This window comes from Pleurodeles waltl, chromosome 2_2 (genome assembly GCF_031143425.1).
Source record: "Pleurodeles waltl isolate 20211129_DDA chromosome 2_2, aPleWal1.hap1.20221129, whole genome shotgun sequence".
Lineage (NCBI taxonomy): Eukaryota > Metazoa > Chordata > Amphibia > Caudata > Salamandridae > Pleurodeles > Pleurodeles waltl.
The window spans coordinates 1,103,795,299-1,103,818,008 of NC_090439.1; the positions used below are offsets into that span (position 1 = coordinate 1,103,795,299).

At 46.2% G+C, this 22,710-nt stretch overlaps 1 protein-coding gene across 3 annotated transcripts in view; it reads left to right on the forward strand.

The window, feature by feature from the left end:
- NAPRT (nicotinate phosphoribosyltransferase) overlaps positions 1 to 22,710 on the forward strand; it is a 189,740-nt gene that overhangs the window by 119,578 nt on the left and 47,452 nt on the right. For 2 of the 3 annotated variants that reach the window (XM_069220891.1, XM_069220889.1), the window contains 4 exons: positions 2,559 to 2,699; positions 6,017 to 6,101; positions 10,283 to 10,363; positions 19,855 to 19,957. In XM_069220891.1, the coding sequence (XP_069076992.1) occupies positions 2,559 to 2,699; positions 6,017 to 6,101; positions 10,283 to 10,363; positions 19,855 to 19,957 (410 nt within the window). The remainder of the gene's footprint in view (positions 1 to 2,558; positions 2,700 to 6,016; positions 6,102 to 10,282; positions 10,364 to 19,854; positions 19,958 to 22,710) is intronic. The other variant, XM_069220890.1, reaches the window with a different exon arrangement.

The window sequence follows — 22,710 nt, forward strand, 5'->3', positions numbered from 1 at the left end:
CTAGAGACCTAGGGGAATCCAAGGCGGGGTGACTTGCGGGGCTCGGACCAGGTTCTGTTACCCAGAATCCTTTGCAAACCTCAAAATTTGGCTAAAAAAACACGTGTTCCTCACATTTCTGTGGCAGAAAGTTCTGGAATCTGAGAGGAGCCACAAATTTCCTTCCACCCAGCGTTCCCCCAAGTGTCCCGATAAAAATGATACCTCACTTGTGTGGGTAGGCCTAGCGCCCGCGACAGGAAACGCCCCAAAGCGCAACGTGGACACATCCAAATTTTGGGAAGAAAACAGGTGTTTTTTGCGACGTGCCTACCTGTAGATTTTGGCCGCTAGCTCAGCCGGCACCCAGGGAAACCTACCAAACCTGTGCATTTCTGAAAACTAGAGACCTAGGGGAATCCAAGGAGGGGTGACTTGCGGGGCTCGGACCAGGTTCTGTTACCCAGAATCCTTATCAAACCTCAAAATTTGGCTAAAAAAACACATGTTCCTCACATTTCTGTGGCAGAAAGTTCTGGAATCTGAGAGGAGCCACAAATTTCCTTCCATCCAGCGTTCCCCCAAGTCTCCCGATAAAAAGGATACCTCACTTGTGTGGGTAGGCCTAGCGCCCGCGACAGGAAACGCCCCAAAGCGCAACGTGGACACATACAAATTTTTGGAAGAAAACCGAGGTCTTTTTTGCGAAGTGCCTACCTGTAGATTTTGGCCTCTAGCTCAGCCGGCACCTAGGGAAACCTACCAACCCTGTGCATTTTTGAAAACTAGAGACCTAGGGGAATCCAAGATGGGGTGACTTGTTGGGCTCAGACCAGGTTCTGTTACCCAGAATCCTTTGCAAACCTCAAAATTTGGCTAAAAAAACACATGTTCCTCACATTTCTGTGGCAGAAAGTTCTGGAATCTGAGAGGAGCCACAAATTTCCTTCCACCCAGCGTTCCCCTAAGTCTCTCGATAAAAATGGTACCTCACTTCTTTGGGTAGGCCTAGCGCCCACGAAAGGAAATGGCCCAAAACACAACGTGGACACAACATATTTTTTCACAGAAAGTGCCTACCGGGGGGGTGGGGGGGCAGAAATGCCCTAAAATTAATTTGACCCCCCCCTAACGCCCTCCCCAACCCCCCCCTGCCCGGGAACGACCCTTGCCTACGGGGTCGCTCCCCCTGCGTGACATTGGCGCCAAAAAACAAATCCCCGGTGCCTAGTGGTTTCTGCCCCCTTGGGGGCAGATTGGCCTAAAATCAGCCAATCTGCCCCCAGGGGGGCATAAATAGCCTAAATACAATTTGCCCCCCAGGGGAGCGACCCTTGCCTGATGGGTCGCTCCCCATCTCTAAAAAAAAACAAACAAACAAACAAAAACAAAAAAAAATTCCCCTGGCGCCTAGAGGTTTCTGCCCCCCCCCCCCCCCCGGGGAGCGACCCTTGCCTAAGGGGTTGCTCCCCACCTAAAAAAAAAAAAATACATTATCCCTGGTGCCTAGAGGTTTCTGCATCCCCTGGGGGCAGATCAGCCTAATAATAGGCCGATCTGCCCCCAGGGGGGGCAGAAAAGGCCTTTCCGAAAACATGCCCCCCCTGGGAGTGACCCTTGCCCAAGGGGTCGCTCCCTTTTGTCAGTATCAGTAAACAAAAAAAAATCCCTGGTGTCTAGTGGGGTTTCAAAGGCCGGATTGCAAGCAAGATGATCTCGTCCAAGGCACAGGGGAACTGTAGCCTTGGACGAGATCATCTCGTCCAAGGCACAGAACAGGTTAAGGAGGTTATTACCTATTGTTCGTTTGAGAAAGCCATTAACCCAACCAAGAAAAAAAAAGTATTGCAGCTGCAATGATGTTCTGACTGTTTTTTCGCTGGTAGAGATGAGCTCAAATACGTGACTGGCTTATTTTGTTTTATATTTACGACTAATTTATTACTAAAATGTTATTTTTTTCATGATTACCTTTATCCAGTTTTTTACTTTGTTTTGCTGGCTATTGCTCAAGTATGATTTGCATTAATTGTGGTAACATATTTGATTTTCTTGTCATTTACTCACCTGTGCCAAATCCTAATTAAAAAAGGATACAAATTGCTCTTCACTAATTTAGTCTCTTAAGGCCGAAACATGTCTGGAGATGCATCTAATCCAGCCCACAGGGCCTAGTAGTTCTTCTTTGACTCTCCCTATTGGGGCTGGCTGAGGCTGTTTTATTTGTGGTCCTTGCCTGTAGTGATAGACTGAGCAACAAAAACAACAGCATGGAATGCAGTCCAGAGTAAGTGCTAATGTTTGAGATTAATTCATCCATTAATTAATTCCAGCTGTCACTTTCAGGTTTTCTTTGTTTTTTAGCATTAGTTACTCATACCAAGTAAACTACTATTCTCCTTGTCCTAATACTTGCGGTATAACTCCCCGCCTGCATCTCACATGCCAGCAAACTGTAGTGTTTTGTGGAAACGTGTGTACACATGCGTGTCTAGACACACTGGGCCAAGCGGACTCAGAGTCCTCGGATGAGCTCATTCTGGATACAGTTTTCTCACAGCCTCTTCTTTGCTTTGCAGAAGTGGAGTCCCAAACTTCTGTGCAGTGGCCCTGGCTCTGCACCAGCTTGGATACCGGGCAGTGGGGGTGCGCTTGGACAGTGGAAACCTTGCCAGACAGTCTGTGGAGATCCGCAGCACCTTCCGCGCGTGTGCCAAACAGTAAGTTATCCTGGAACTTGGGATGCCGTTATAAGATTATCTAACTTTATAAGATATAGACTGAAATAACAATATAAGCAAGCACTGGCAAAGCCAGTAGTATTTCAATTTGTTCGGAGGATTGTTTGTTCAGGCAACACCAACACACGCAGAAAAATTGCAATGTGTGTAACAGTTGAGAAAGATTCCCTCACACCCAGAGTAGGTAACACTCATGCTGCAGTTTGCCACCAGGTGTAGAAATGGTGTATATAGAAGCAACAGTGTAGATTTTCCCCATACACAGAAGAGACATTTGGAGTGTGGACCTCCATAATCCACGTACGACATGTACGTGGACCTCCCTAACCCACGTACGACATGTACGTGGACCTCCCTAACCCACGTACGACATGTACGTGGACCTCCCTAACCCACGTACGACCTGTACATGGACCTCCCTAACCCATGTACGACATGTACGTGGACCTCCCTAACCCACGTACGACATGTACGTGGTCCTCCCTAACCCACGTACGACAGGTACGTGGACCTCCCTAACCCACATGAGACAGGTACGTGGACCTCCCTGACCCACATAAGATAGGTACATGGACCTCCCTAGCCCACATAAGATAGGTACATGGACCTCCCTAGCCCACATAAGGCGGGTACGTGGACCTCCCTAGCCCACATAAGGCGGGTACGTGGACCTCCCTAGCCCACATAAGGCGGGTACGTGGACCTCCCTAGCCCACATAAGGCGGGTACGTGGACCTCCCTAGCCCACATAAGGCGGGTACGTGGACCTCCCTAGCCCACATAAGGCAGGTACGTGGACCTCCCTAGCCCACATAAGGCAGGTACGTGGACCTCCCTAGCCCACATAAGGCAGGTACGTGGACCTCCCTAGCCCACATAAGGCAGGTACGTGGACCTCCCTAGCCCACATAAGACAGGTACGTGGACCTCCCTAGCCCACATAAGACAGGTACTTGGACCTCCCTAGCCCACATAAGACAGGTACGTGGACCTCCCTGACCCACATAAGCCAGGTACGTGGACCTCCCTGACCCACATAAGCCAGGTACACACAACGGGCGCAATCTTTGTTCGCACAGTCACATGGCTAAGCAGTTCCTGTGTCAGCAGAGAAGTGTGGACCAAGTCCCTGATGTGCGGAGTCACGGGAGAGACTTGCAGGTCTTGGCAGGTGGCTGCTGACTGCTGTGTGTGTTCTGCTGTTCATCGTCTGCAGAGTTCACCAACTATGATCAGCTCCTCTGGGTACTGTCACACGCATGGAATCTAGGGTGTAGACTGAACCCGATTCAGAAGATGACATCCTACTGTGTTGCAATTTGCACAGTATTCCACTGTCTTTTAATTAGTTTTATGCTAGCGAAAAGGCATGATATACATACATATCAGGCTAGGTGATGCCATTGTGAGCATTATCAAAACAAGCAGTGCGAAAGATAATATATCTCATGTTGCCCAATGTATCTCAAGTTGCCAGTGTTTTTTGTCAGTGCTGTTCCTCATCAGCAAAGTGTGTTTGATTCAGAAAAGCATCAGCAAAAAAACAAAGCACAATGATAAATATGCATGATCACGCAACCACATGTCTGCCAGAATATTACAGAAGCTCCAGCTCATTATCGTTTACATAGTCACCTCCATCATGGCGTTGTGGTTCTTTTGTTTTTAGTTCACCATTCCAAGATGGCAGACGCTCCCCCTTAAATTCGTTAACTGAAAATATACACACACATTTAAAAAAACAAAAAACACCGAAGCGGCCCAGCAGCAAATTACAGCTGCTGGGCCCCCATAACTTATCATTTTTTTTTAGGTCAAGCATTAGTGTTCGGCCTACTGTATACTTTTAGGTATACTATAGAGTGAGTTCCAGCTTTTTGATTTGTTAGTTGCAGTGTCCTTCAAAAATCCTTGCTTGCTAGTAGTCAGTTCTGCCTCTTTGTCCTGCCTTTTTTCACTTTGGGAGCATCACAAAGTACTGTGTAATTACGCTACGTCCTGTTTATCTCTTCTGCAAGGGACTTTTTTTTTGGGCATTTCCCTGTTTCACCTTAACAGTGTGGGTGCTTGTTCAGTTACTCCTCCCCACCTGCTCCCTCTGTAAACATAAACCAACAGCAGAGGGGGGCTTTTCCAGGGCCAGCTCACCCTCGCTCTCTTCCTTTTGTTATTTTCAGTCCGTGTGGCAATAAAAGTCCAGTCAGTAATTTACAACGCTCTGAGCTCTAACTCGAGCAAACACGAGACTATTGCATTCCAAATGCTTATTTTCTTTAGCAGTTGTCTGATTGGAGATAAATGTGCAGTCTAACTTGAAGTTTGCAGACAATTTTTGTTTAATATATGGAGGAGGCATTCACCTTGGTAATGTTCTTTGTAAGAAACATCGAATCTTGCTTTGTTTTTTTGTGTATATTTTGTGACATGCTAATTTCAATAAAAGCATGCTTTAACCAATAAAGTCAAAGCACAGCAGAGTGTCTCTCTTTTCGAGCATGCATCTAGAGCATCCATCCAGCATTTACTCAACATTATTTTGAATGGCAATGTCCAATCCGATTAAGCAGATTTTAGAATCTGTTAGCTTAAGGATCAATACAAGTTAAAACTGCCACCACAAACGCATTCTCCTCTGTGTAATTTGTTCCAAATAATTGTGAATGTGTACTCACTAGAGGCAGTTCATCCAGTACTTGGAACTTTCTTTGAGTCTGTCCCTGGTGCAGCTCTTCCTCATGGGACCCACACGAACTGTTGGGCATTGAGGATGAGGTGCGCGGGGAGCTCATGGAGGTAGAACAGTCCCTTTGTGGTCTGGTTCTTATACCTCATTCTAGGTTCAAGCATGTAGCCCGGCTGAAGGATTGTCAGTAATCGTGCTTGGAGCATCTCATAAGTACCACTTCTCATCTGTTACACTGAAGCCTTGTTACAACTTTGCCTCTTTGTAAAACCTGTGCAGTCTTCTTCAGCGAGTGGTGAAGGTGCCCCCAGCATTACCGTTCCACGTAAAGTATGCACCGTCCACCAGGTCGTGCAAGATGTACACATTGCTTCCTAGCTGAGCCATGTGTGGTAAAGAGCATTGTGTGTTCGTACCTCTGCCTATTCATTCTGGTGCATTAGGTGAGGGTTCTTGGAGGCCTCAAAATGTGTTTGTCACACTTGAGTCAGCTAACACAGTTTTAATATTCTGTGCTCTGTTCATGACACGTGTTTCACTTGAAGGTGTCTTGGAGCTAGACTGTCCCATATCCACGTTCAGCTTGTGTAACCCCAGGTGTATTTTCTTTCAGCTTTAATGTTCCTGCTTTTGAAAAACTGTCTATCGCCATCAGCAACAATGTCAGTGAGAGGAGCCTGTTGCAGCTGAATCAAGAGGTAAGCAGTGCAGACCTTTGGTAGTGATGACACATTAAACATCACCTGCCACCTGAGCCCCTCTGCTTGGGGTCCCAGAGTCGCCTCTGCTTTAGTGATGAGATTTAGAGCTGCGCACAGGCTCTCTCGTGCATGTAAATGCACATGCAACTTTAATTCCTTCTGCGTTTTAAGAAGCCTCTGTGAAAAGCATTTGGTTTCAGTATTCCCTAAGCATCCATTCATTCTAAGTTACTGTAAATTAATGAGCAGTAAAATCACCTGGGAAAATTCCTCTTACCTCACCTTGTGTTTCCTCGCCCAGGTGGCTTTACCTCCTGATTCTTTGTTGTGGTGACTGGAATGAAGGATAAAATTAGAACTTTAATTTTACATTATGGTAAAGTCACATTCCCTTGTTTCGGCCTGTGTCCCCTGCGTAAATTACTCCCGGTAATACATGGAGAAATTTTAAAGGGGAAACAAATATGGCATGTAAGGGTGAATATACTGTCCCACTGAATCCAGACTGGCACAGTCGAACCGCAGAAGATTGCGGGAAGGAAGTGTACATTTGCAGGTTCCATCTCTTTTTTTCTTCTTTTCCCACACAAAATACTTTTACATGTAGAGAAAACTGTTCTCCTAGACTGGCTGAAAATACAGGTGCAGTAAAAGGAACGTTTCTACACCATTTACACACTTGTTCCAACATTTGATTTTTCAGAAATAAATATTCTTGTGCAATTATGAGGAAACAAAACTGGGAATAGTTTTGCATACCCACAGTGTTAACATTTTGCTGCTCTCCTTCTTCTGGCTGCTTGAATTCCTTTACAGGGAGGACCTAACCTGACAGTTCAGGCTGGACTGCTCCCATGAGGAGAAGGGTCAAGACTGATAGGCATGTGGCTGGGTCCAGACAGAGGGGGCCATGGTGGGCAAAAAAACAATGGACTGGGATGTGACCCAAGCTATTGCCAGTGGCTGAGATGAATTCAAGCATTGCATCCATCACCTTGTTCTTTTTGGACATTCTAAGTGTAGCTTCCCTGGATATACCATGTGTGTTTATTCTGAGTCAACACATAAAGGATATTTCTTGTGCTTCATAAATTACCCTAAGGTCTGTGTTGGAAAGGACCTCTTTTTGTGTGATCACAACACCAAGATTTTACTGATTCTGATAGTGTTTCGAGTATTGTAGTGCACTGGGCCCTGCTGTGCATCTGGTTTGACTCCCAAAGTATTTGTACAGTTGGCTAATGCCAGATTGACTAATTTAACTAACTCATTAATTCCTAGTATATGGTTTAAGAGGTTCCCAAGGCTAGTAAGGTAATTTGTCTCTAGTGGACTGTAGCATTTAATTGTTCCACCACTGTAGTTTCAAGGTGAAACGTGGCTCTAGGCCTGCCACGGCTGCCTAGTCGGGCAGCTTTAAACCTGCCAAACTCAACATGGCAAAATAAGCCCTTTTGCCAGGTCCAATCCTTCCTTTTTAATATAAATAGGCCTCCCCTAGGGAAGGCCTTGGCAGCCCACCAGTCAGGATGCTTAATGTTAAAAAGAATAGCATGTTCCTTATGTGCTTAACATGTCCTGACAGTGAAAACACGAAACTGCAGTGTCCACTTTGCAAGGCGGGTGATGCAATTGGCTACTATTGGGTTTCACTAACCACCACACTAAGTACCAACTTCCATTTGGGACCACCGAAAATATTACTCCAGGTATCAAATGAATCATTACTTGAGAGCAAACTCTTAGCTGAAATTGAATTTAAGATAAACTTTAATAGAAATGTGACTTTAAATAGTCACTATTCTTTTGCCCAAACCTTTGGTGGCCTTTCCTGTCTAGCTATAGTAGTTGTCACCCCAGACAACATGCTGCTTTCCTGCTAGGAAGTGTGAAGCGCTCCCAGAACCAGGGAGCAGAGAGAATTGCAGAAAGGACAGGGTGTGATGTCCTCCAGCAGGACTACTACCTGGCAGTGGCCAAAGATGGCCCCAGCTTCAAACAGGCTAGCACCTCAGTGAAGCAAATGGTGATCACACCTTTGCCTACCTGCTTCTTTGTGTAGGTATGCAGGTTGGCATCTCCTCCAGAGGGGGAAAACCAGTTGCAAAACCGGTTTCTCTGGAAGAGTAGCTCATTAGACTGGGTACACCCCAGAGGTGTGCCTAGAACTCCTCACGGGGAAGAAGGCTTGCATCTTCTTGGATTAGAGTAGAGAGCGGTATCCTCGGATTGTCTGGTGACCAAATCCCCAGGAAGTCATGTAAAGTGGGAGGGGGTAGCCTCTTGGGAACTATTGCCCAATTGGCTAGTTAGTCCTGCCTTCCCATGAGCGAGAAGATGACATAAAACTTTCTGACGTTCTGGTCTAGGTTGTTGGAGGACTTTAGGTGGGTGGTGACTTCCGCCACTAATCTGTCACAGCTGAAGCAAAATCTCAGAGGACACATGGGTCAACGTCATCCTAACCATCCACCTCATGTCCTCGAACAAACTAGACCAGAACAGTAAACTTCAACAATTGGATCACCAACTGATCCAATAGCGTCACTCCTTCCGGCGACAACACCCACAGAAGGTCCACCAAGCAGGCTAGCTGATAGACTGAAGATGTCAGAACTGCTAAACAGCACTATACACAACTGGAAAGGAGATGGTGCACCACCAAGTACACAACCAACAAGCCCACCTTCAAGACAGCCCTCAACTTCTACCACAGACAGTTGAGAGAATCGAAGAAAAATGCCTTAGCCTTACACAAGCTCCAATAACAGCAAAGAACTCTTCAACATTGTCAGTTCCCCAACCCCTCAGCTGCAACAAACATTAACCCTTCACAGGAGCTCTGCGAAAACCTTGCAAACTTCTGCCACAACAAGATCACCAGTGCATCTACAGAAGCTTCAAAGCCCAGCCCAAGGCCACCGACTTCTTCATGAAACACAACAACTCCGCTACCACCACAGACATCCGACTAACCAAATGGAGCCAACTCGCCCCACAGGACACTGCCTCCATCATGAACCCGGGTTCACTCACGGGCCCATCTGACCCATGCACTCATCACATCTTCAACCTGGGCCAGAATTAGCCACATACTCACCATCTTGTTGAACACCTCAATTTTCCACGGCTGCCTTCCCTGGTGCCTGGATACATGCAGAAGTCAACGCCCTTCTAAAGAAACCATCAGGAGAGCCCAGCAAACGCAACAATTACTGACCAATCTTACTGCTCCCATTCCCTGTTAAAGTATTAGAAAAAGCCATCAACCAACAACTCTCCTCACATCTGGAATGGAACCTCCTACTCGATTCCTCCCAATCCAGGTTCTGCAGCAACAACAGCACCAAGACAGCTGTCCTTGCAGCTAGTGACGTCATTCAAGCCCTACTGGACCGAGGAGAGACTTCAGCTCTGATTCTCCTAGACCTCTCGGCAGCCTTTGATACTGTCTCCCATCACATATTTATCACAAAGACTGCACAACATAGGCATCCAAGGAGCCGCCCTCAAATGGATTGCTTCTTTCCTCACTGGAAGTATGCAAGATGACTGTTATATATTTTTGGCGTTTTGGTGTCTAATTTAAGGCAAAAATACATTCTGTTTTTATATTGTGGTTTTGGATTTTTATTGTCGTGTTTGTTACCTGTTTTATTGGTACTTCTAAATGCTTTACACTTTTCCCTCTGATGAAGCCTGACTGCTCCGTGCCACAGCTACCCGGGACTCAGCTAAGGATTTTCTCAAAGAAACCGAACAGGACCTGATAAAGATTATGTCAATATTACATGGTGAAGTCTTGCAACCACACCACACCTAATAATAATCCACTTAGCTACAGTCTGTATAGTCTACAATTTTGCTCTGATTTGCTGATCTAGCCCCTGCAGCATCTTTACCTGAGGGGGAGTGGACAGGCGGCCCTGTTGTAACTGTGCGTCCCCGTAACGTGTTTGATGTGACACTCATGTGACATCATTATCATATCCATCTTTCCTTGTTGTTATCTGTCTCTGTACTCATTTAGAGGGATTAATGATAATATTTTTAATTCAGTTACCCCAATAATCCTGTGTTGAAGGGGAGGTTTGACTTTCCGCATATTGGTAGTTTTTTTTTTGTTGCTCAGAATTAGAAGTACTGTTTCCAAACATTTTTCTTTCCTTTTTTGGCAGGATAATGAAATTGACGTGATTGGTGTGGGAACCAACTTGGTTACGTGTCCCCTCCAGCCTTCACTGGGATGTGTGTACAAGGTAATCTTCTGTTAAACAGCTGGTTACTGAGAAACTGCACATGGCACAAGGGTACTCTCCTATCCTCCATGTTCACACCCATGTCTACTCACTCAGATATGCAGGAATGCACATACAGCAGTCTTGAAAATGCACACTACACCATTATCGTGAGACTTGTAAAAGTGGCAATCCAGAAAGTTGTTAGCTGTTTACTCTCCCCAGTTTGTGTTCAGCCCGCTCCACCCAGCATGCAAAACTATTGCCGCCTTTTTTGTACAGAGTATGCTCGTTTTATTGATTACATTTCTGGAGAATATTTGTATAAAACCAGCCCGGTGGGCAGGGGAGTATTTTACTCGGATCCTGGCAGCGATGTATGGATACACACAGTACATAGGATTTTTTTGCATTTCAACAGAGCCAAATTAGGGCTGTACAAAGTTTTTATTACACAGGCAAATCTTGCGTATGCCTCTTGCCTGCCAGTAATTTGTAGTCTCAATCTTTTTCAAGTTTGCTTCTACGTGTAGTTTTTTCAGCACAAACCGGTTTTTTTTTTAAATCCACAAGTCCTAGTTGGCACTGAAAAAAGATATGCCATTATCTTGTTTAACTTCAAAATTATTTCCCTTACGACTTTGAAACTGAATGGATGTTGACAATCTTTTTGTTTCTTTGTTCAATATCAACATGAAAGTGCTGCAACAGGCAAGATTTTTTTAAAACTTTATTTTCATTTTATTCAACTCTTGGTACGTTCTAAACATTGCACCATTAACACGTATGCACATAGATAGGCCAGTCCCCCCATACTCCTTCATGACAATCCATCTCAGAAGCTGTCCCCACACCAGATTCATGAGTTAAAGTGAGTTTGCATCGTACAGTCATTGCGTTCCCCGCGGTGGTGTCAGTACTGTTCCTAATAACATCGCTCGCATAACCTCTATTCCTGAGTACCCATACATACATCATGCCCGGGTTCTTCAACCACATCAATTCGTGTATGTATCTCCTGCCATGTTTGTATATTTTCCTCAAGGTGTTCGTCCCTTCTAACCTGTCTTAACCGTATTTCTTCTGCCCCTGCCCATTCCCTGACATCTTTAAGCCATCCCTGTACACTCGGTCCCCGCGTATTCATCCAGGCAAATACCACCCTACGTCTGGCCAACACCAGGGCCAGCTGTATAAATTTCCTTTCCATTTTTTTTACCTGTCTTTTTATTTACATCCCCCAGAAGGCATTGAACGGGGGTCCGTTTGAGTTTCATCCCCCTACCCCCACTCCTCTTACAGTTCGGACCACAACATCCCAAAAAATTTGTACTGTGGGACAGTTGCATGCCAAGTGTATAAAAGTTGCGGGCCGCGCACTACATCTTTGGCAACCATCATTCCTGCTATGATGAATTCTATGGAGGAAGGCTGGGGTGACATATGTGCAATGTATGTAATTAAAATGTATTAGTTTGAATCTAGCATTGCAAGTCCCCTGTCCGAGCAAAGCGCATATTGCCTTCCACTGTGCCTCCTCCAGTAGGGTGTTCAGTTCGGGGTGTCCCAAGCCTCTCGAGCCTGCGTGGTAGGCCTAGGCGTATCTGCTACCATGGCCTTATAAATGTGGGATATAAGATGTTTGCCCACCCATATTCCAGGAGTACCCTAAACAATATTGATGAGGCTGGGCCTCTGGGTAAGTGGCCCATATCTCTCGGGCTATATTAAGTATACTGGCATAAGTTAAGAACTGTCCCTGATTCAACCCGAATGTTTCCCATGCATCCTCGAATGTTACAAAGGTCTCACTGGGGTAGAGGTCCGCAAGTGTTAGGCACTCATATTTTTGCCAAGGTCGAACGTCTGCTGTAGAGGTCAAGTGTTGAAACGCTGGAAGATCCCAAAAATCAAAGTCCAGAGCAAATGGTGCTCGGTGTAAAACCACTTTCACCGCCTGCACCCATAATGTAGTTGTATGTTTTATTATGTTTGGGAGTGATTGTTCCCCTCTACCCCCAGAATGTAGCAGCTGAGATACGGTTTTGTGCCGGGCGTCATCTCGAAGAAGGGTTTTCTCCCAATTGTCCCCCTCCGCTAGCCAGAGCGCCGCATGTTGTAACTCGGTAGCTAAGTAGTAATATTCTAAATTGGGTAATGCCAATCCCTCCTCAGTCAGTGGGAGTTGAAGAGTTTCCCATTTCACTCTGCTGCGGCCCCCTGCCCATACCAGGGACACCAGCCGGGAGTTCAGACGCTTAAAGACCAAGCGAGGAAGTGTGTCAAGCGAATTCTGTAACGTGTACAAGCATCTAGGCAAAAACTCAATTTTTGCAACTGCTACTTGCCCCATTATTGATCATAGAAGGGTGTTCCAAAAAGCGCACCCAACCCTCCAAACCTGAGAGAACCCTCTCAATGTTAAGTTGATTACAGCGCTTGACTGTGTGGGCTACCATGATTCCGAGATATCGGAAATGGTCAGTCTCCCAGGGCAGGGGGATGGCCGGCAGAGCCCCCGGTGGGAGCTGCGCCAAGCCCCCCAGGGGGAATATCCAAGATTTATTCACATTAATGCGTAGGCCAGACAATTGCCCAAAGGTCTCCAGCTCTTTCATCTATATAGGGAGTGAAAATCTTGGGTCAGCCAGGTAAAAGAGCGTATGATCTGCATACAGTGACAGTAGGTGACGTGTCCCACCGAGCAGAATGCTCCACCCCTCCATTTCGTGCCTAAGTCTACGCGCCAATGGTTCCAGGGCCATTGCAAAAAACAAGGGCGATAAAGGACACTGGAGCAATGTCCCTCCATTCTGACCCTCGCTGAAGGTTCAGTTTAGAGAATTTTGATCCACCTCTGAAATTGTGGCCCAAACCCGAACGTTTTAGCTATATTCTCTGTCGCCCTCCTTCGTGTGGACACCCAATTATGTTACATGTACTCTGCCAGTGATTGTGCAATTGTGTCTTTGCCCACCGGATCCTGATGAATCTCTTATGTGAATCTCCTTCTATGCAGGGTTCAGGAGGCACAGCCCCATCAGAACACACACGTCACCGGGGCGTGGTCTGACAAGTATCTTGTAAGGTGGGATACGCTCTGTACCCTGGGGGTGGTATGTTGGGTGAGCAATTTACGATCAAACCTACTAAATGTTCTATGGGTATTTGAGTAACACGTATATTCCCTGAGATCCGGGTGTGTGCCCCTCCAGATGTCCTTGAACCCAAGGTGTGACGTTGTTTTTAAACTTGTAGTTATCTGTGGCTTGGTGCCCTGTTTGGGGGGATGTCCGTCTATGTCCCCGTCCATAATACAGTTAAAGTCCTCCACCCAAAAAGTATCAGACCCCATGTGCATGGACAGTTCACTAGCTAAGGCAGGGTAGAATGTGTGGGGTCTTCTGTGTTTGGGGCATGTGACTCAAGTATCTCCAATTGCTGACCATCCAAGGCCCCCCTCAGCAGGATGTATCTGCCTCCATAGATTGCAAGACAAAAGGGACCCCGGGGCTATCCAGATGTGCACCCCCCATTGTCTTCCCCTGTCTGCCGCGTGAGCCGCTGCGTTGGCTGTCGTGGGGTAGTATATTGTGTTATCGAGTGTGAGCCAGCTGACCTGTCTTTCCTCGTCAGTCCGCTCTGTCCGTACCCCAGTCGTCTTGGTGTGTCCCCGCCAACAGGCAGGGGGATGTCATCCACGAGCATGCAAGCCCTCCACTCAACAGGATATGCCTTCCGTTGGAACCCAGCGGCCACCAAAAAGTCCAGATTTTAAGGTTAAAAACCCACAACAGTAAAATTCACGAGATAGATCTTCTGGCTGTAGTATTCACAAGAATCATCAGAAACTTTGCACACCCCTGGGGCGTATTTTGAGAATTCAGTGCACTAGTCGGGTTGAGGCTTTCTAGAGGTGAGGAATAGACGAGCGAAGTGTGAAGTTGGACTTGACATGCTGGCCTGTACTCATTTTAATGACTGGGTTGTGGTTTTAACAATATTTTAATAATAGGCAAGACTGAGAAGTTAATGAGACTTTGATAAAGACCAAGAATGCTGGCTGTACCGCATAGTTTTATGAATCTTTAAGTTTTTCAGCGCAGTGTGTTGTGAAAAGATCACCACAAACCTGCTTAGTGAGTGATCAGTTTTGTTATGCCATTCATAGCTTCATAAATCACAAAGTAGGATCTGACTTTTGTCTCCGAGTTATGGCGTCCGTACAGTAGGAGCCATTTCACGCAGGCGAGTTCCTATTGCAGCAGAAGGCTGCTGGCATGTAGAAGAGTCACCGGGGACACAGAGGGCTATTCTGAAACAGAAGATGGCAGATGTCTGAATGAAGCGATACCGGAAGCTGTAGCCCGGAAGTGTAGCATGTTGCCTATATCTGCATCGCGTCACCTGAGAAGAAGCCTGGAATGCATTGGAAAAAGAAGGCGAGGAGAGGGAGAAATCCCAAAGAGCCTTACAAGGCTATTGTTTTGGGTAAGGCTCGGGGTGGGGGCTCTCATTTATATACAAGATATACAACATGATGGATAGGAAACTCACTGGCACTGTTGATTTCTTATGGTATTAGCCTTTTATATGAGGATTGGATATATTAGCTTCCACATGAAACCGTCTATGAAGGACATTTGGTGCCTTGCAAGGTTGCTCGAGTTCATCCTGCGGTTCTACGATCCACTGCTGCTTACTATGTACCTGTCTGTACCTTGGAAATGCCAATAAAGAGATTTAAAAAAAAAAATAGGGAATTCGCTGGCTGGGTTTTTTTCCACAGTGAATTATCCATAGTAAATTAATCTATAACTGATGCGAGCCTAAAGAGTCCTAAGAAGGGAGTGATAATCTTATATTTCTCTAGAATGGTGATGAGTTAAAGCTAGAATTGTACCTGGAAGACGCATCAACGATGCTGAAGTGAACACTCTTGGAAGGCAGTACTCACTTGCTCGGCTGCCCTATTGTCTATTAGACTATCTGCATTCCTTTTCCACATTGTCTAAACTACGAAATTGGCTACTTAATAAATAGAACTGATAAAACACATCTAAAGGGAATCATTGCTTTTTAGTAGAAACTGGATTGTCTCCCTTTTACTGTTTTCACACCCTCTGGAGCCTAGCAGTATATGAGCAGCACATAGCATTGAGTATTTTTCTATGATGAATGTTCATGCTAATACCCCCTCGGACTATGGTAAGCCACCTAATATGCCATTGTGATCATCCACAAAGTCTCAAGACCACCAAAGACATATTTTCACTGCTATTTGGGAGCATGCCTCACCTGATAAGGATTCGGTACACTGTTCACTGCATGTTACTGTGTAATGGGCAGCAGGTTTGCAGCTGATCTCTGGGCAGTGTCTCACTTCAGGGCAAGCGACACCTGCTTCATGTCGTCCAGTTTTATTGACAGAGAGGGCTTTGCTTTCTGAAAGCTCAGGTATCAGGATTGTGGCAACAAGGTTCACTGTGCATATAGATGCCGCCAGAATATATGTCCTCTTGTGGGAGCCACATTTCCCCCTAAACAAAAGAATTGGGGGCCATATCATGAACACCTTCAGTGCCCTTGCGCAGGCCCAGAAGAGGCCCTTCTTTGGTTTTAGTGAAACTGTCTTATTTTTAAAACATACATTAACTCAGAAAATCTGTATGTTAGTGTATGGGCTGTGTACAGTGAAGCCCAGAAGCATGACTAAGCAAACACTGCTCTGTTTCTTACGATATTCAGCAAAAACAGGTTCTTGGATCCATTCTGAGCATGCACACCGACATAGGGTCTGTCAATGATAGAGCCCCAGGAACACCTAGTTCAGCCTTCACTCCACTGTCTTCATGGCAAAATAACATGTGGAACTTATGATGCCGAAACAAGGCTTGACACATTGTCAACATCACCACTACAAACCACTGGTGCAACATTTAATAGAAACTGATTAAAATGTTGTCCTTTTTTAACCCAAAGATGGAACATTCACTAAAACAATGCACAGAGATAATGGAGGTCATTCCGACCCTGGCGGCGCGGAAGCACCGCCAACAGGCTGGCGGTGCTACCAGGGCCATTCTGACCGCGGCGGTAAAGCCGGTTTACCCCTGGCCCAAGGAATCCGCCATGGCCGCGCTGCTTGCAGCACCGCCATGGGGATTCCGACCCCCTTCCCGCCATCCTGGTCCTGGCGGTAAATACTGCCAGGAACAGGATGGCGGGAACGGGTGTCGTGGGGCCCCTGCACTGCCCATGCCACTGGCATGGGCAGTGCAGGGGGCCCCTCACAGGGCCCCATAATGATTTTCAGTGTCTGCAAAGCAGACACTGAAAATCTAGACGGGTGCCACTGCACCCGTCGCACACCAGCAACTCCGCCAGCTCCATTCGGAGCCGGCTTCATCGTTGCTGGGGCTTTCCCACTGGGCCGGCGGGCGGCCTTTTGGCGGTCGCCCGCCGGCCCAGCGGGAAAGCCAGAATGGCCGCCGCGGTCTTTTGACCGCGGTGCGGTCATTCGGCGGTAACCGCATGGCGGGCGGCGGTTGGAATGACCGCCAAAGTGTCTTCTGAAATGTCACACCTTTCCCACAGTCCACACATGCTAGGTAAAATTTGATGCCTAGAGGTCCTTGTGCTGGCATTCAAATAAACGCAAAATCTAATGGTCATTGCCCAACAATGTAAAAGAAACTTTATTCACAGTGTGAACTGCACAGGCAAATCACTTAAGGCATCCTGCAGGTCATTACGGTTCGTTACTATCTGAGCTGCCCCTTCATGCAGCAGCACAATTTGCTATCACCAGAGACCCTGTATTTAACACTATGCATATTAGTTCCTTAGCAGACTTCTCCCCAGTGACTGTGTAGAACGGGGATAGGCACACCACAGTATATATAATGTCCTAATTATACAAGCTTCATTCAGCAGTTAGCCTGAAGAACAGAGAAGCAAGAAGATGTGTTAACTGCTCACCATTAACACTTTATCTACTACAATCAAATCTCAATGAGTTGCAAACATGTCTCCACCCATGCGCATGCTTATCATGAGATGTGTGACTGAACTGCTGCACAGGGAGATTTGAATGCTGGGAAATTAGACGGGCAAAGAGAAGAGAGAAATAATGAATAGTACTTGAAAGAGCAATCTCCAGGAATGGGGGCAAAGAATGGAGTCAGCAGATGGAAAAATGGAGAAATATTTGCTAAATGGAATGGATGAAGGAAGGAAATGAGAGCAACTTTCTCAATAAGCACTGGAAAAACACTATCCTTCCATTTTGTAGGAACAGAAAATATTAAGAACTGATAATCACTCATTAGGTTGAGCATGCTAAACTGTGCATGTGCTCTTTGTTGCAAGGATTTTGGAGCCCACCCATTGCTTACCATTGGTTGGGTTTTCATGTCACTCTAATTTGCCTGCTTCTTATTTGTATCCCAGCTTGTCAATTATGTATTTGTCGCTCTCATGGAGCCTTGCTCTTTTACAGTCTCTTTGATTGACTGGCATCGCTGCTTCCAGTGCTTGCTTTGCATGCACTACTTTTTTCTTTTGTGTGACGCACTCCATTAGAGTGTTTTGTGTTTTCGGGCCATCTGCCTCTTCTAAGTCTCTTCCCCTGCACTCTGTTTTCTGTGTTGCTTTCTGTTGCCCGACTGCTTCTCCGCACCCCTCCCTCTTGCGCCCACCCATGTTCTTCTCCCTATTGCTTCCCCCAAACCACGTCCTCTGTGTTGCTTTCCCCCAACCCCTGTGTTCTTTTGCTCCTGCCCATTCTCATTTCTTTCACGTCCCTTCCAACCTTCCCTGTGCCTTTTGCGTTGCTGTAAACTTCCCTTCATGACTCCACCTGTGTTGCATAGGTGCCCTCCCATGTTTCCCTGCGTTGCTTTGCCATTTGTCCCACCCTCTCTCCAGCCCCCCCCACACACTTTAAAAAGAACCCTTGAGTTTATTTTCTTATTAGTGACCTATTCAGCGCAGATAAGTTAAAAAAAAAAAAACACCTTCGTTCTTTTGTCTTCCAAATAATGCAGGCAGCAGCCTCAGAGGTTTTTGGGGTGTTTTTTTTTTTTTTTTTTTTTTTTTTTTTTTTTTACTTTTAGCGTGCTGCACCACATCGTGAATGCCGTGCAGCGTGGTCAAAAACCATATGCAAAACCAACAGGTCACAAAGGTGAGACCTAATGAGTTTGCCAGTGCTTGTTTTTACAGTTTTTGATAACTTTGGAAAAAAACCCTACCAGCATTTAGAACAAACAGAAACTGAAATAAGGAAAGCCTAATTATATTTGTTTAATAATACCCAATGCAGCATCATCTGTACATAGACTGACTCATCCGGTCATTCTCTGTGAACTTTACTGGACCACAACATTCATATTAAACCAGACCTATTTTGATTCCATTTTTCCTAACCTCTCAGATCCCCTCAGTTCGACTTCAAGGGTTTCTAGAGTAAAGCTAAGGGCCTGATTTAGACTTTGGTGGAAGGGTACCCCATCACAAATTGATGGCCATCCTGTCCATCTTATTACCAGTGCCTTGTTATATAATGCACTTAAAAAGGTGGGCAGGAAATGGGTCATGTTTGTGATGGAGTAACCCATGCAATCTGTACATAAAGGCCGAAGTTATGATCTAATGGTTTGCATGCAGAGGGTTCCATTAAAGTCCCAGCATCCTTCATGGTGTCTGATTGTCTGTCATTTGCTTTATGTCCATGTAACCAAGCTGTTCAGCCGTGCTATTGGTGGAGTCAATGGGAGGCATCAGCCGTTGCGCGAAATGCTAATGTGCTTATTCTAAACAGGGTTCAGCAGTCGCCAAAGCAAGGAGGCATTGTTAAGGATGTCTTATAGGCTTCCTTTCAAGCAGTCTTTGAAGCAAGAGTCTGCAAAGCCATACACCAAACTGTTGCTTGTACTTTGCATGTCAGCAGGGACGTTGTAGCCCCTTCAAACATGGGGCTGCGTACCAACAGGTTATCCTGCTGTGGTGCTAAAAATGTTACTAATATGTCACCTATGTAAAAATGTTCTTGGAGGGTGGGGAGTGAGAGGAGAGTGGTAGTTTTAGCAACACCAGACAGTATGTTCAATTGAGTATTGCAGTGGTTAGTATTCATGAATTTTAGGATAAGAGTTAGGGCTGGACATAACTTGCAGAATTTGCTTTAGCGTAATTAAGGAAAAATTAAATGAGGAGCGTAACAGCATTTTGCGCTACGTAAATAGCGTTTAATTAAACTGAACACGAACTGCAGCAGCCATTTACGCTCGCTACCTTTGTTGTTTCTGTGGTGCTGCAGTAGGATTTCTCTGACAAATTATTCAGTTACGTGAACAGACGCAATTGACATTTTCGATAATTTCATGTCATAAATATAACCCGAAACTATTCAGATTACTCTGGTGTAATTATAATTCCGTTCCGGCTTAATAAAGGGTTTGCCTGTGGGATATCTCGTTGAAGATTTATTTTGTTTTTCATTTCTGCAGCTTGTGCAGGTGAACGGATGCCCTAGGATGAAACTGAGTGAAGATCAAGACAAAATGACAATCCCCGGAAGTAAGACTGTCTACAGATTGTATGACTGTCATGGTGAGTTTATAGGGGCACTGAGCCACCACCTTTTCTGGCTAGATGATGTCTCGCCGCGCGCCTCTTCATGCAGTATGTAGCTCCTGCAAATGTGCATTCTCTCGCAAGTTAACTTAGTTCCACTGAAAACTGCTTATAACGTCTGGATTTACAAGAAGCATTTAGTCTGGGCATGCATATCTATTGCAGACACATACACAAATGTAGGCTTTGTACTTCCCCTGCTTTGTTCTCCTGTTTTGTTTCCCAGGAGGAACCTGTGGTATAGTTTTAACCGTGGCAGAATTTAAGGCAAATTATTTGGAGTATCTCGCCCCCAGCGACCCTGCGACGCCACCAAGACAGCGTAGGGGGCTCATAAGCCTTCCATTGGGTCGCTATCTCTCACTTGGCCACCTTGGTGGCTGTGCCCAGCAGTGGTCGGTTTGCCCTTGTGCCTCCCACGCTCTCAAAAACTTCCAGTAGCAACATGAGTGGGGAGAGTTCAACTTCCCATCCCATTGCCGCAGAGAGTTTCGTAACCACAGCATTCCAGTATCATGTTATGACAGGCCTGTAATGATCCCAACCAGCTCTGGTGACTCAGTGTGTTGAGGGTGTTAATGATCAGTGTGCGGTGTATCTGTGAGACACCACCTTTCCCCAGCGCACCCATTAAGCGTTTAGCCTCCACAGGGTTCCATTCTGGGAGTGACTTGCCTTGCGAGATGTGTGCACGCAGTACATGTTGCAGTTGCAAATATTTATGACATTGTGTTGTGAAAAATGTGAATACAGCTTGTAGCTCCTGAAAGGAGTGCATTTGTGTACCGGACCAAACGTCCCCCAGTTGTGTGATGCTAATGGAGTCCCATCGATTGAATCCTTCAGAGCAGCCACTTTCCTTAGCCATGTGCCTTGCCACAAGGGAGTCTGGTGCATGAGTTTAGAGTGCCATCCAGTATGAGAAAGTGCAGCCCACCAGCCAAGAAAGATCATCCGAGTCACCTCCAGTAGATCAGCAGGGATGGTGGTACCATAAAGCATCACCATGATTCATTGGAACTCCAATGAGGTGAGTTCCACCCTATACGCTGGGTCAGACCATCCCCCATTGAACCAGTCATTTATTAACAGGGGCTGCGATGCCAGGTAGTACAGGTATAGATTGGCCATACCAGGCCTCCATCGTATGGAGCGCCTTGACAGTTATCATAGGCCAAGTGTGGTCTAGAGTTGTGCCATAGAAAGGAGATCGGCATCAAGTCCATCTCACGAAACCAGTGACGGGACAGCAGTTCCTCCCTGGACCAGAAACAAGCTTCCTGGGACCTGGCTTGGCAGTGTGGCTGGACCATGGGGAGCAGGGTCAAGACTGATTTGCATATGGCTGGGTCCAAACTGGGGTAACGTGGCGAGCAAAAAAAAAAAAAAAAGATGGATTAAACCTAGATCTATGACTGGGGTGAGTGTTTGAAAAGTTTCAACACTGTCCGTCATTTTATTTTGTGATGTTACCACAGGAGTGCACCCATGGGTGCTCTAACTACAATGGGGTCCCTAAACCTACATGCCCTACCATAGACTAGGGACATGTAAGGTTGTGGTAGCCAATTATAATGATGCCTATTTTGCATATACCATTTTAAACAGAGTACTGGCCCTGGGACTCGTTAGCAGTGCCCAGGGCACAATTAGAGTCAGAAAACACCAGTATCAGTTAAAAATGGGGACAAAAAGTGAGGGGGCTGCTGCAATCAGCCCAGTTTTCTCACAAGTACAACAAAGTTCTTGTGACCCGTGTCCCACTCCCAGCCTCATACCTGTGCATCACATTGAATCAGGTGAGCAAGGGGCTCGATCACTAGCGCAATAAGAAGGGGGGAGGGGGCAAGGGACATTCTTGCCGAGTCCCCTGACATATGGGGAATTCTTCTGAGACCACCCTGTTACTCTGCACGGGTGTAAGGAGGTGGCGACAAGCAAGGGCCACGTAAAGGGCCTAAAATGAAATATTGTGCTCCTGGCTGGCAAAAATCCGCAATTGTCTGGAAGTATAAAAGTCTGGAGGACTTGTTTAAGGTGTGAGGCCAGTATGGTTGGAAAGATTTTGAATTCTCCATTGATGAGGGAGATCGGGCGATAATCTGCACAGGCGGTGGGTCGGGGGGGGGGTTTTGCTTTTGGAATGACCACAATGGTAGCCTGGTCATTATCTCATTATCTCAGGGGAAGGAACCTTGACGTAGAACTCTGTGGGATAGCCATCGGGGCCCAGCATCTTTCCGGATGTCCAGCTGAAATAGCGGTTCCGATCTCTTCACTCCTTAAGGCTTAGTCTAGGTCTTGTATCTCAGCGAGAGAAAGTTGGGGAAGAGGTACCTCATTTAGGAGGAGGGAGACTGTTTTGACTGAAGGCCGTGGAACTGCAGCGTATAGCTGGTTGCAGTATGCGACAAATGTCTGGGCAATGGCATGAGAAGTACGTTGGAGGCAACCCTTCTGATCCATTACTTCCACTATGACTCTGCCGATCAAGGGGTGGGATGCCAGCCAATATAGCAATTTGCCATTTTGTCCTCCCATCCATACACCCGTGCAGTAGACACACGCCACCTCTGCCTTGCCGCCTTGAGAGATAGAAGGCAAATCTCCTCACTGATCGATGTCAGCTGTCGAAATATGTCTCCCTCGGGATCCGTAGGGAGTTGTTTCCAGGCGGAGGGTGCAAGCCTACATTTGGCTCAGTTATGCGGAGTTTACACAAATTCCCT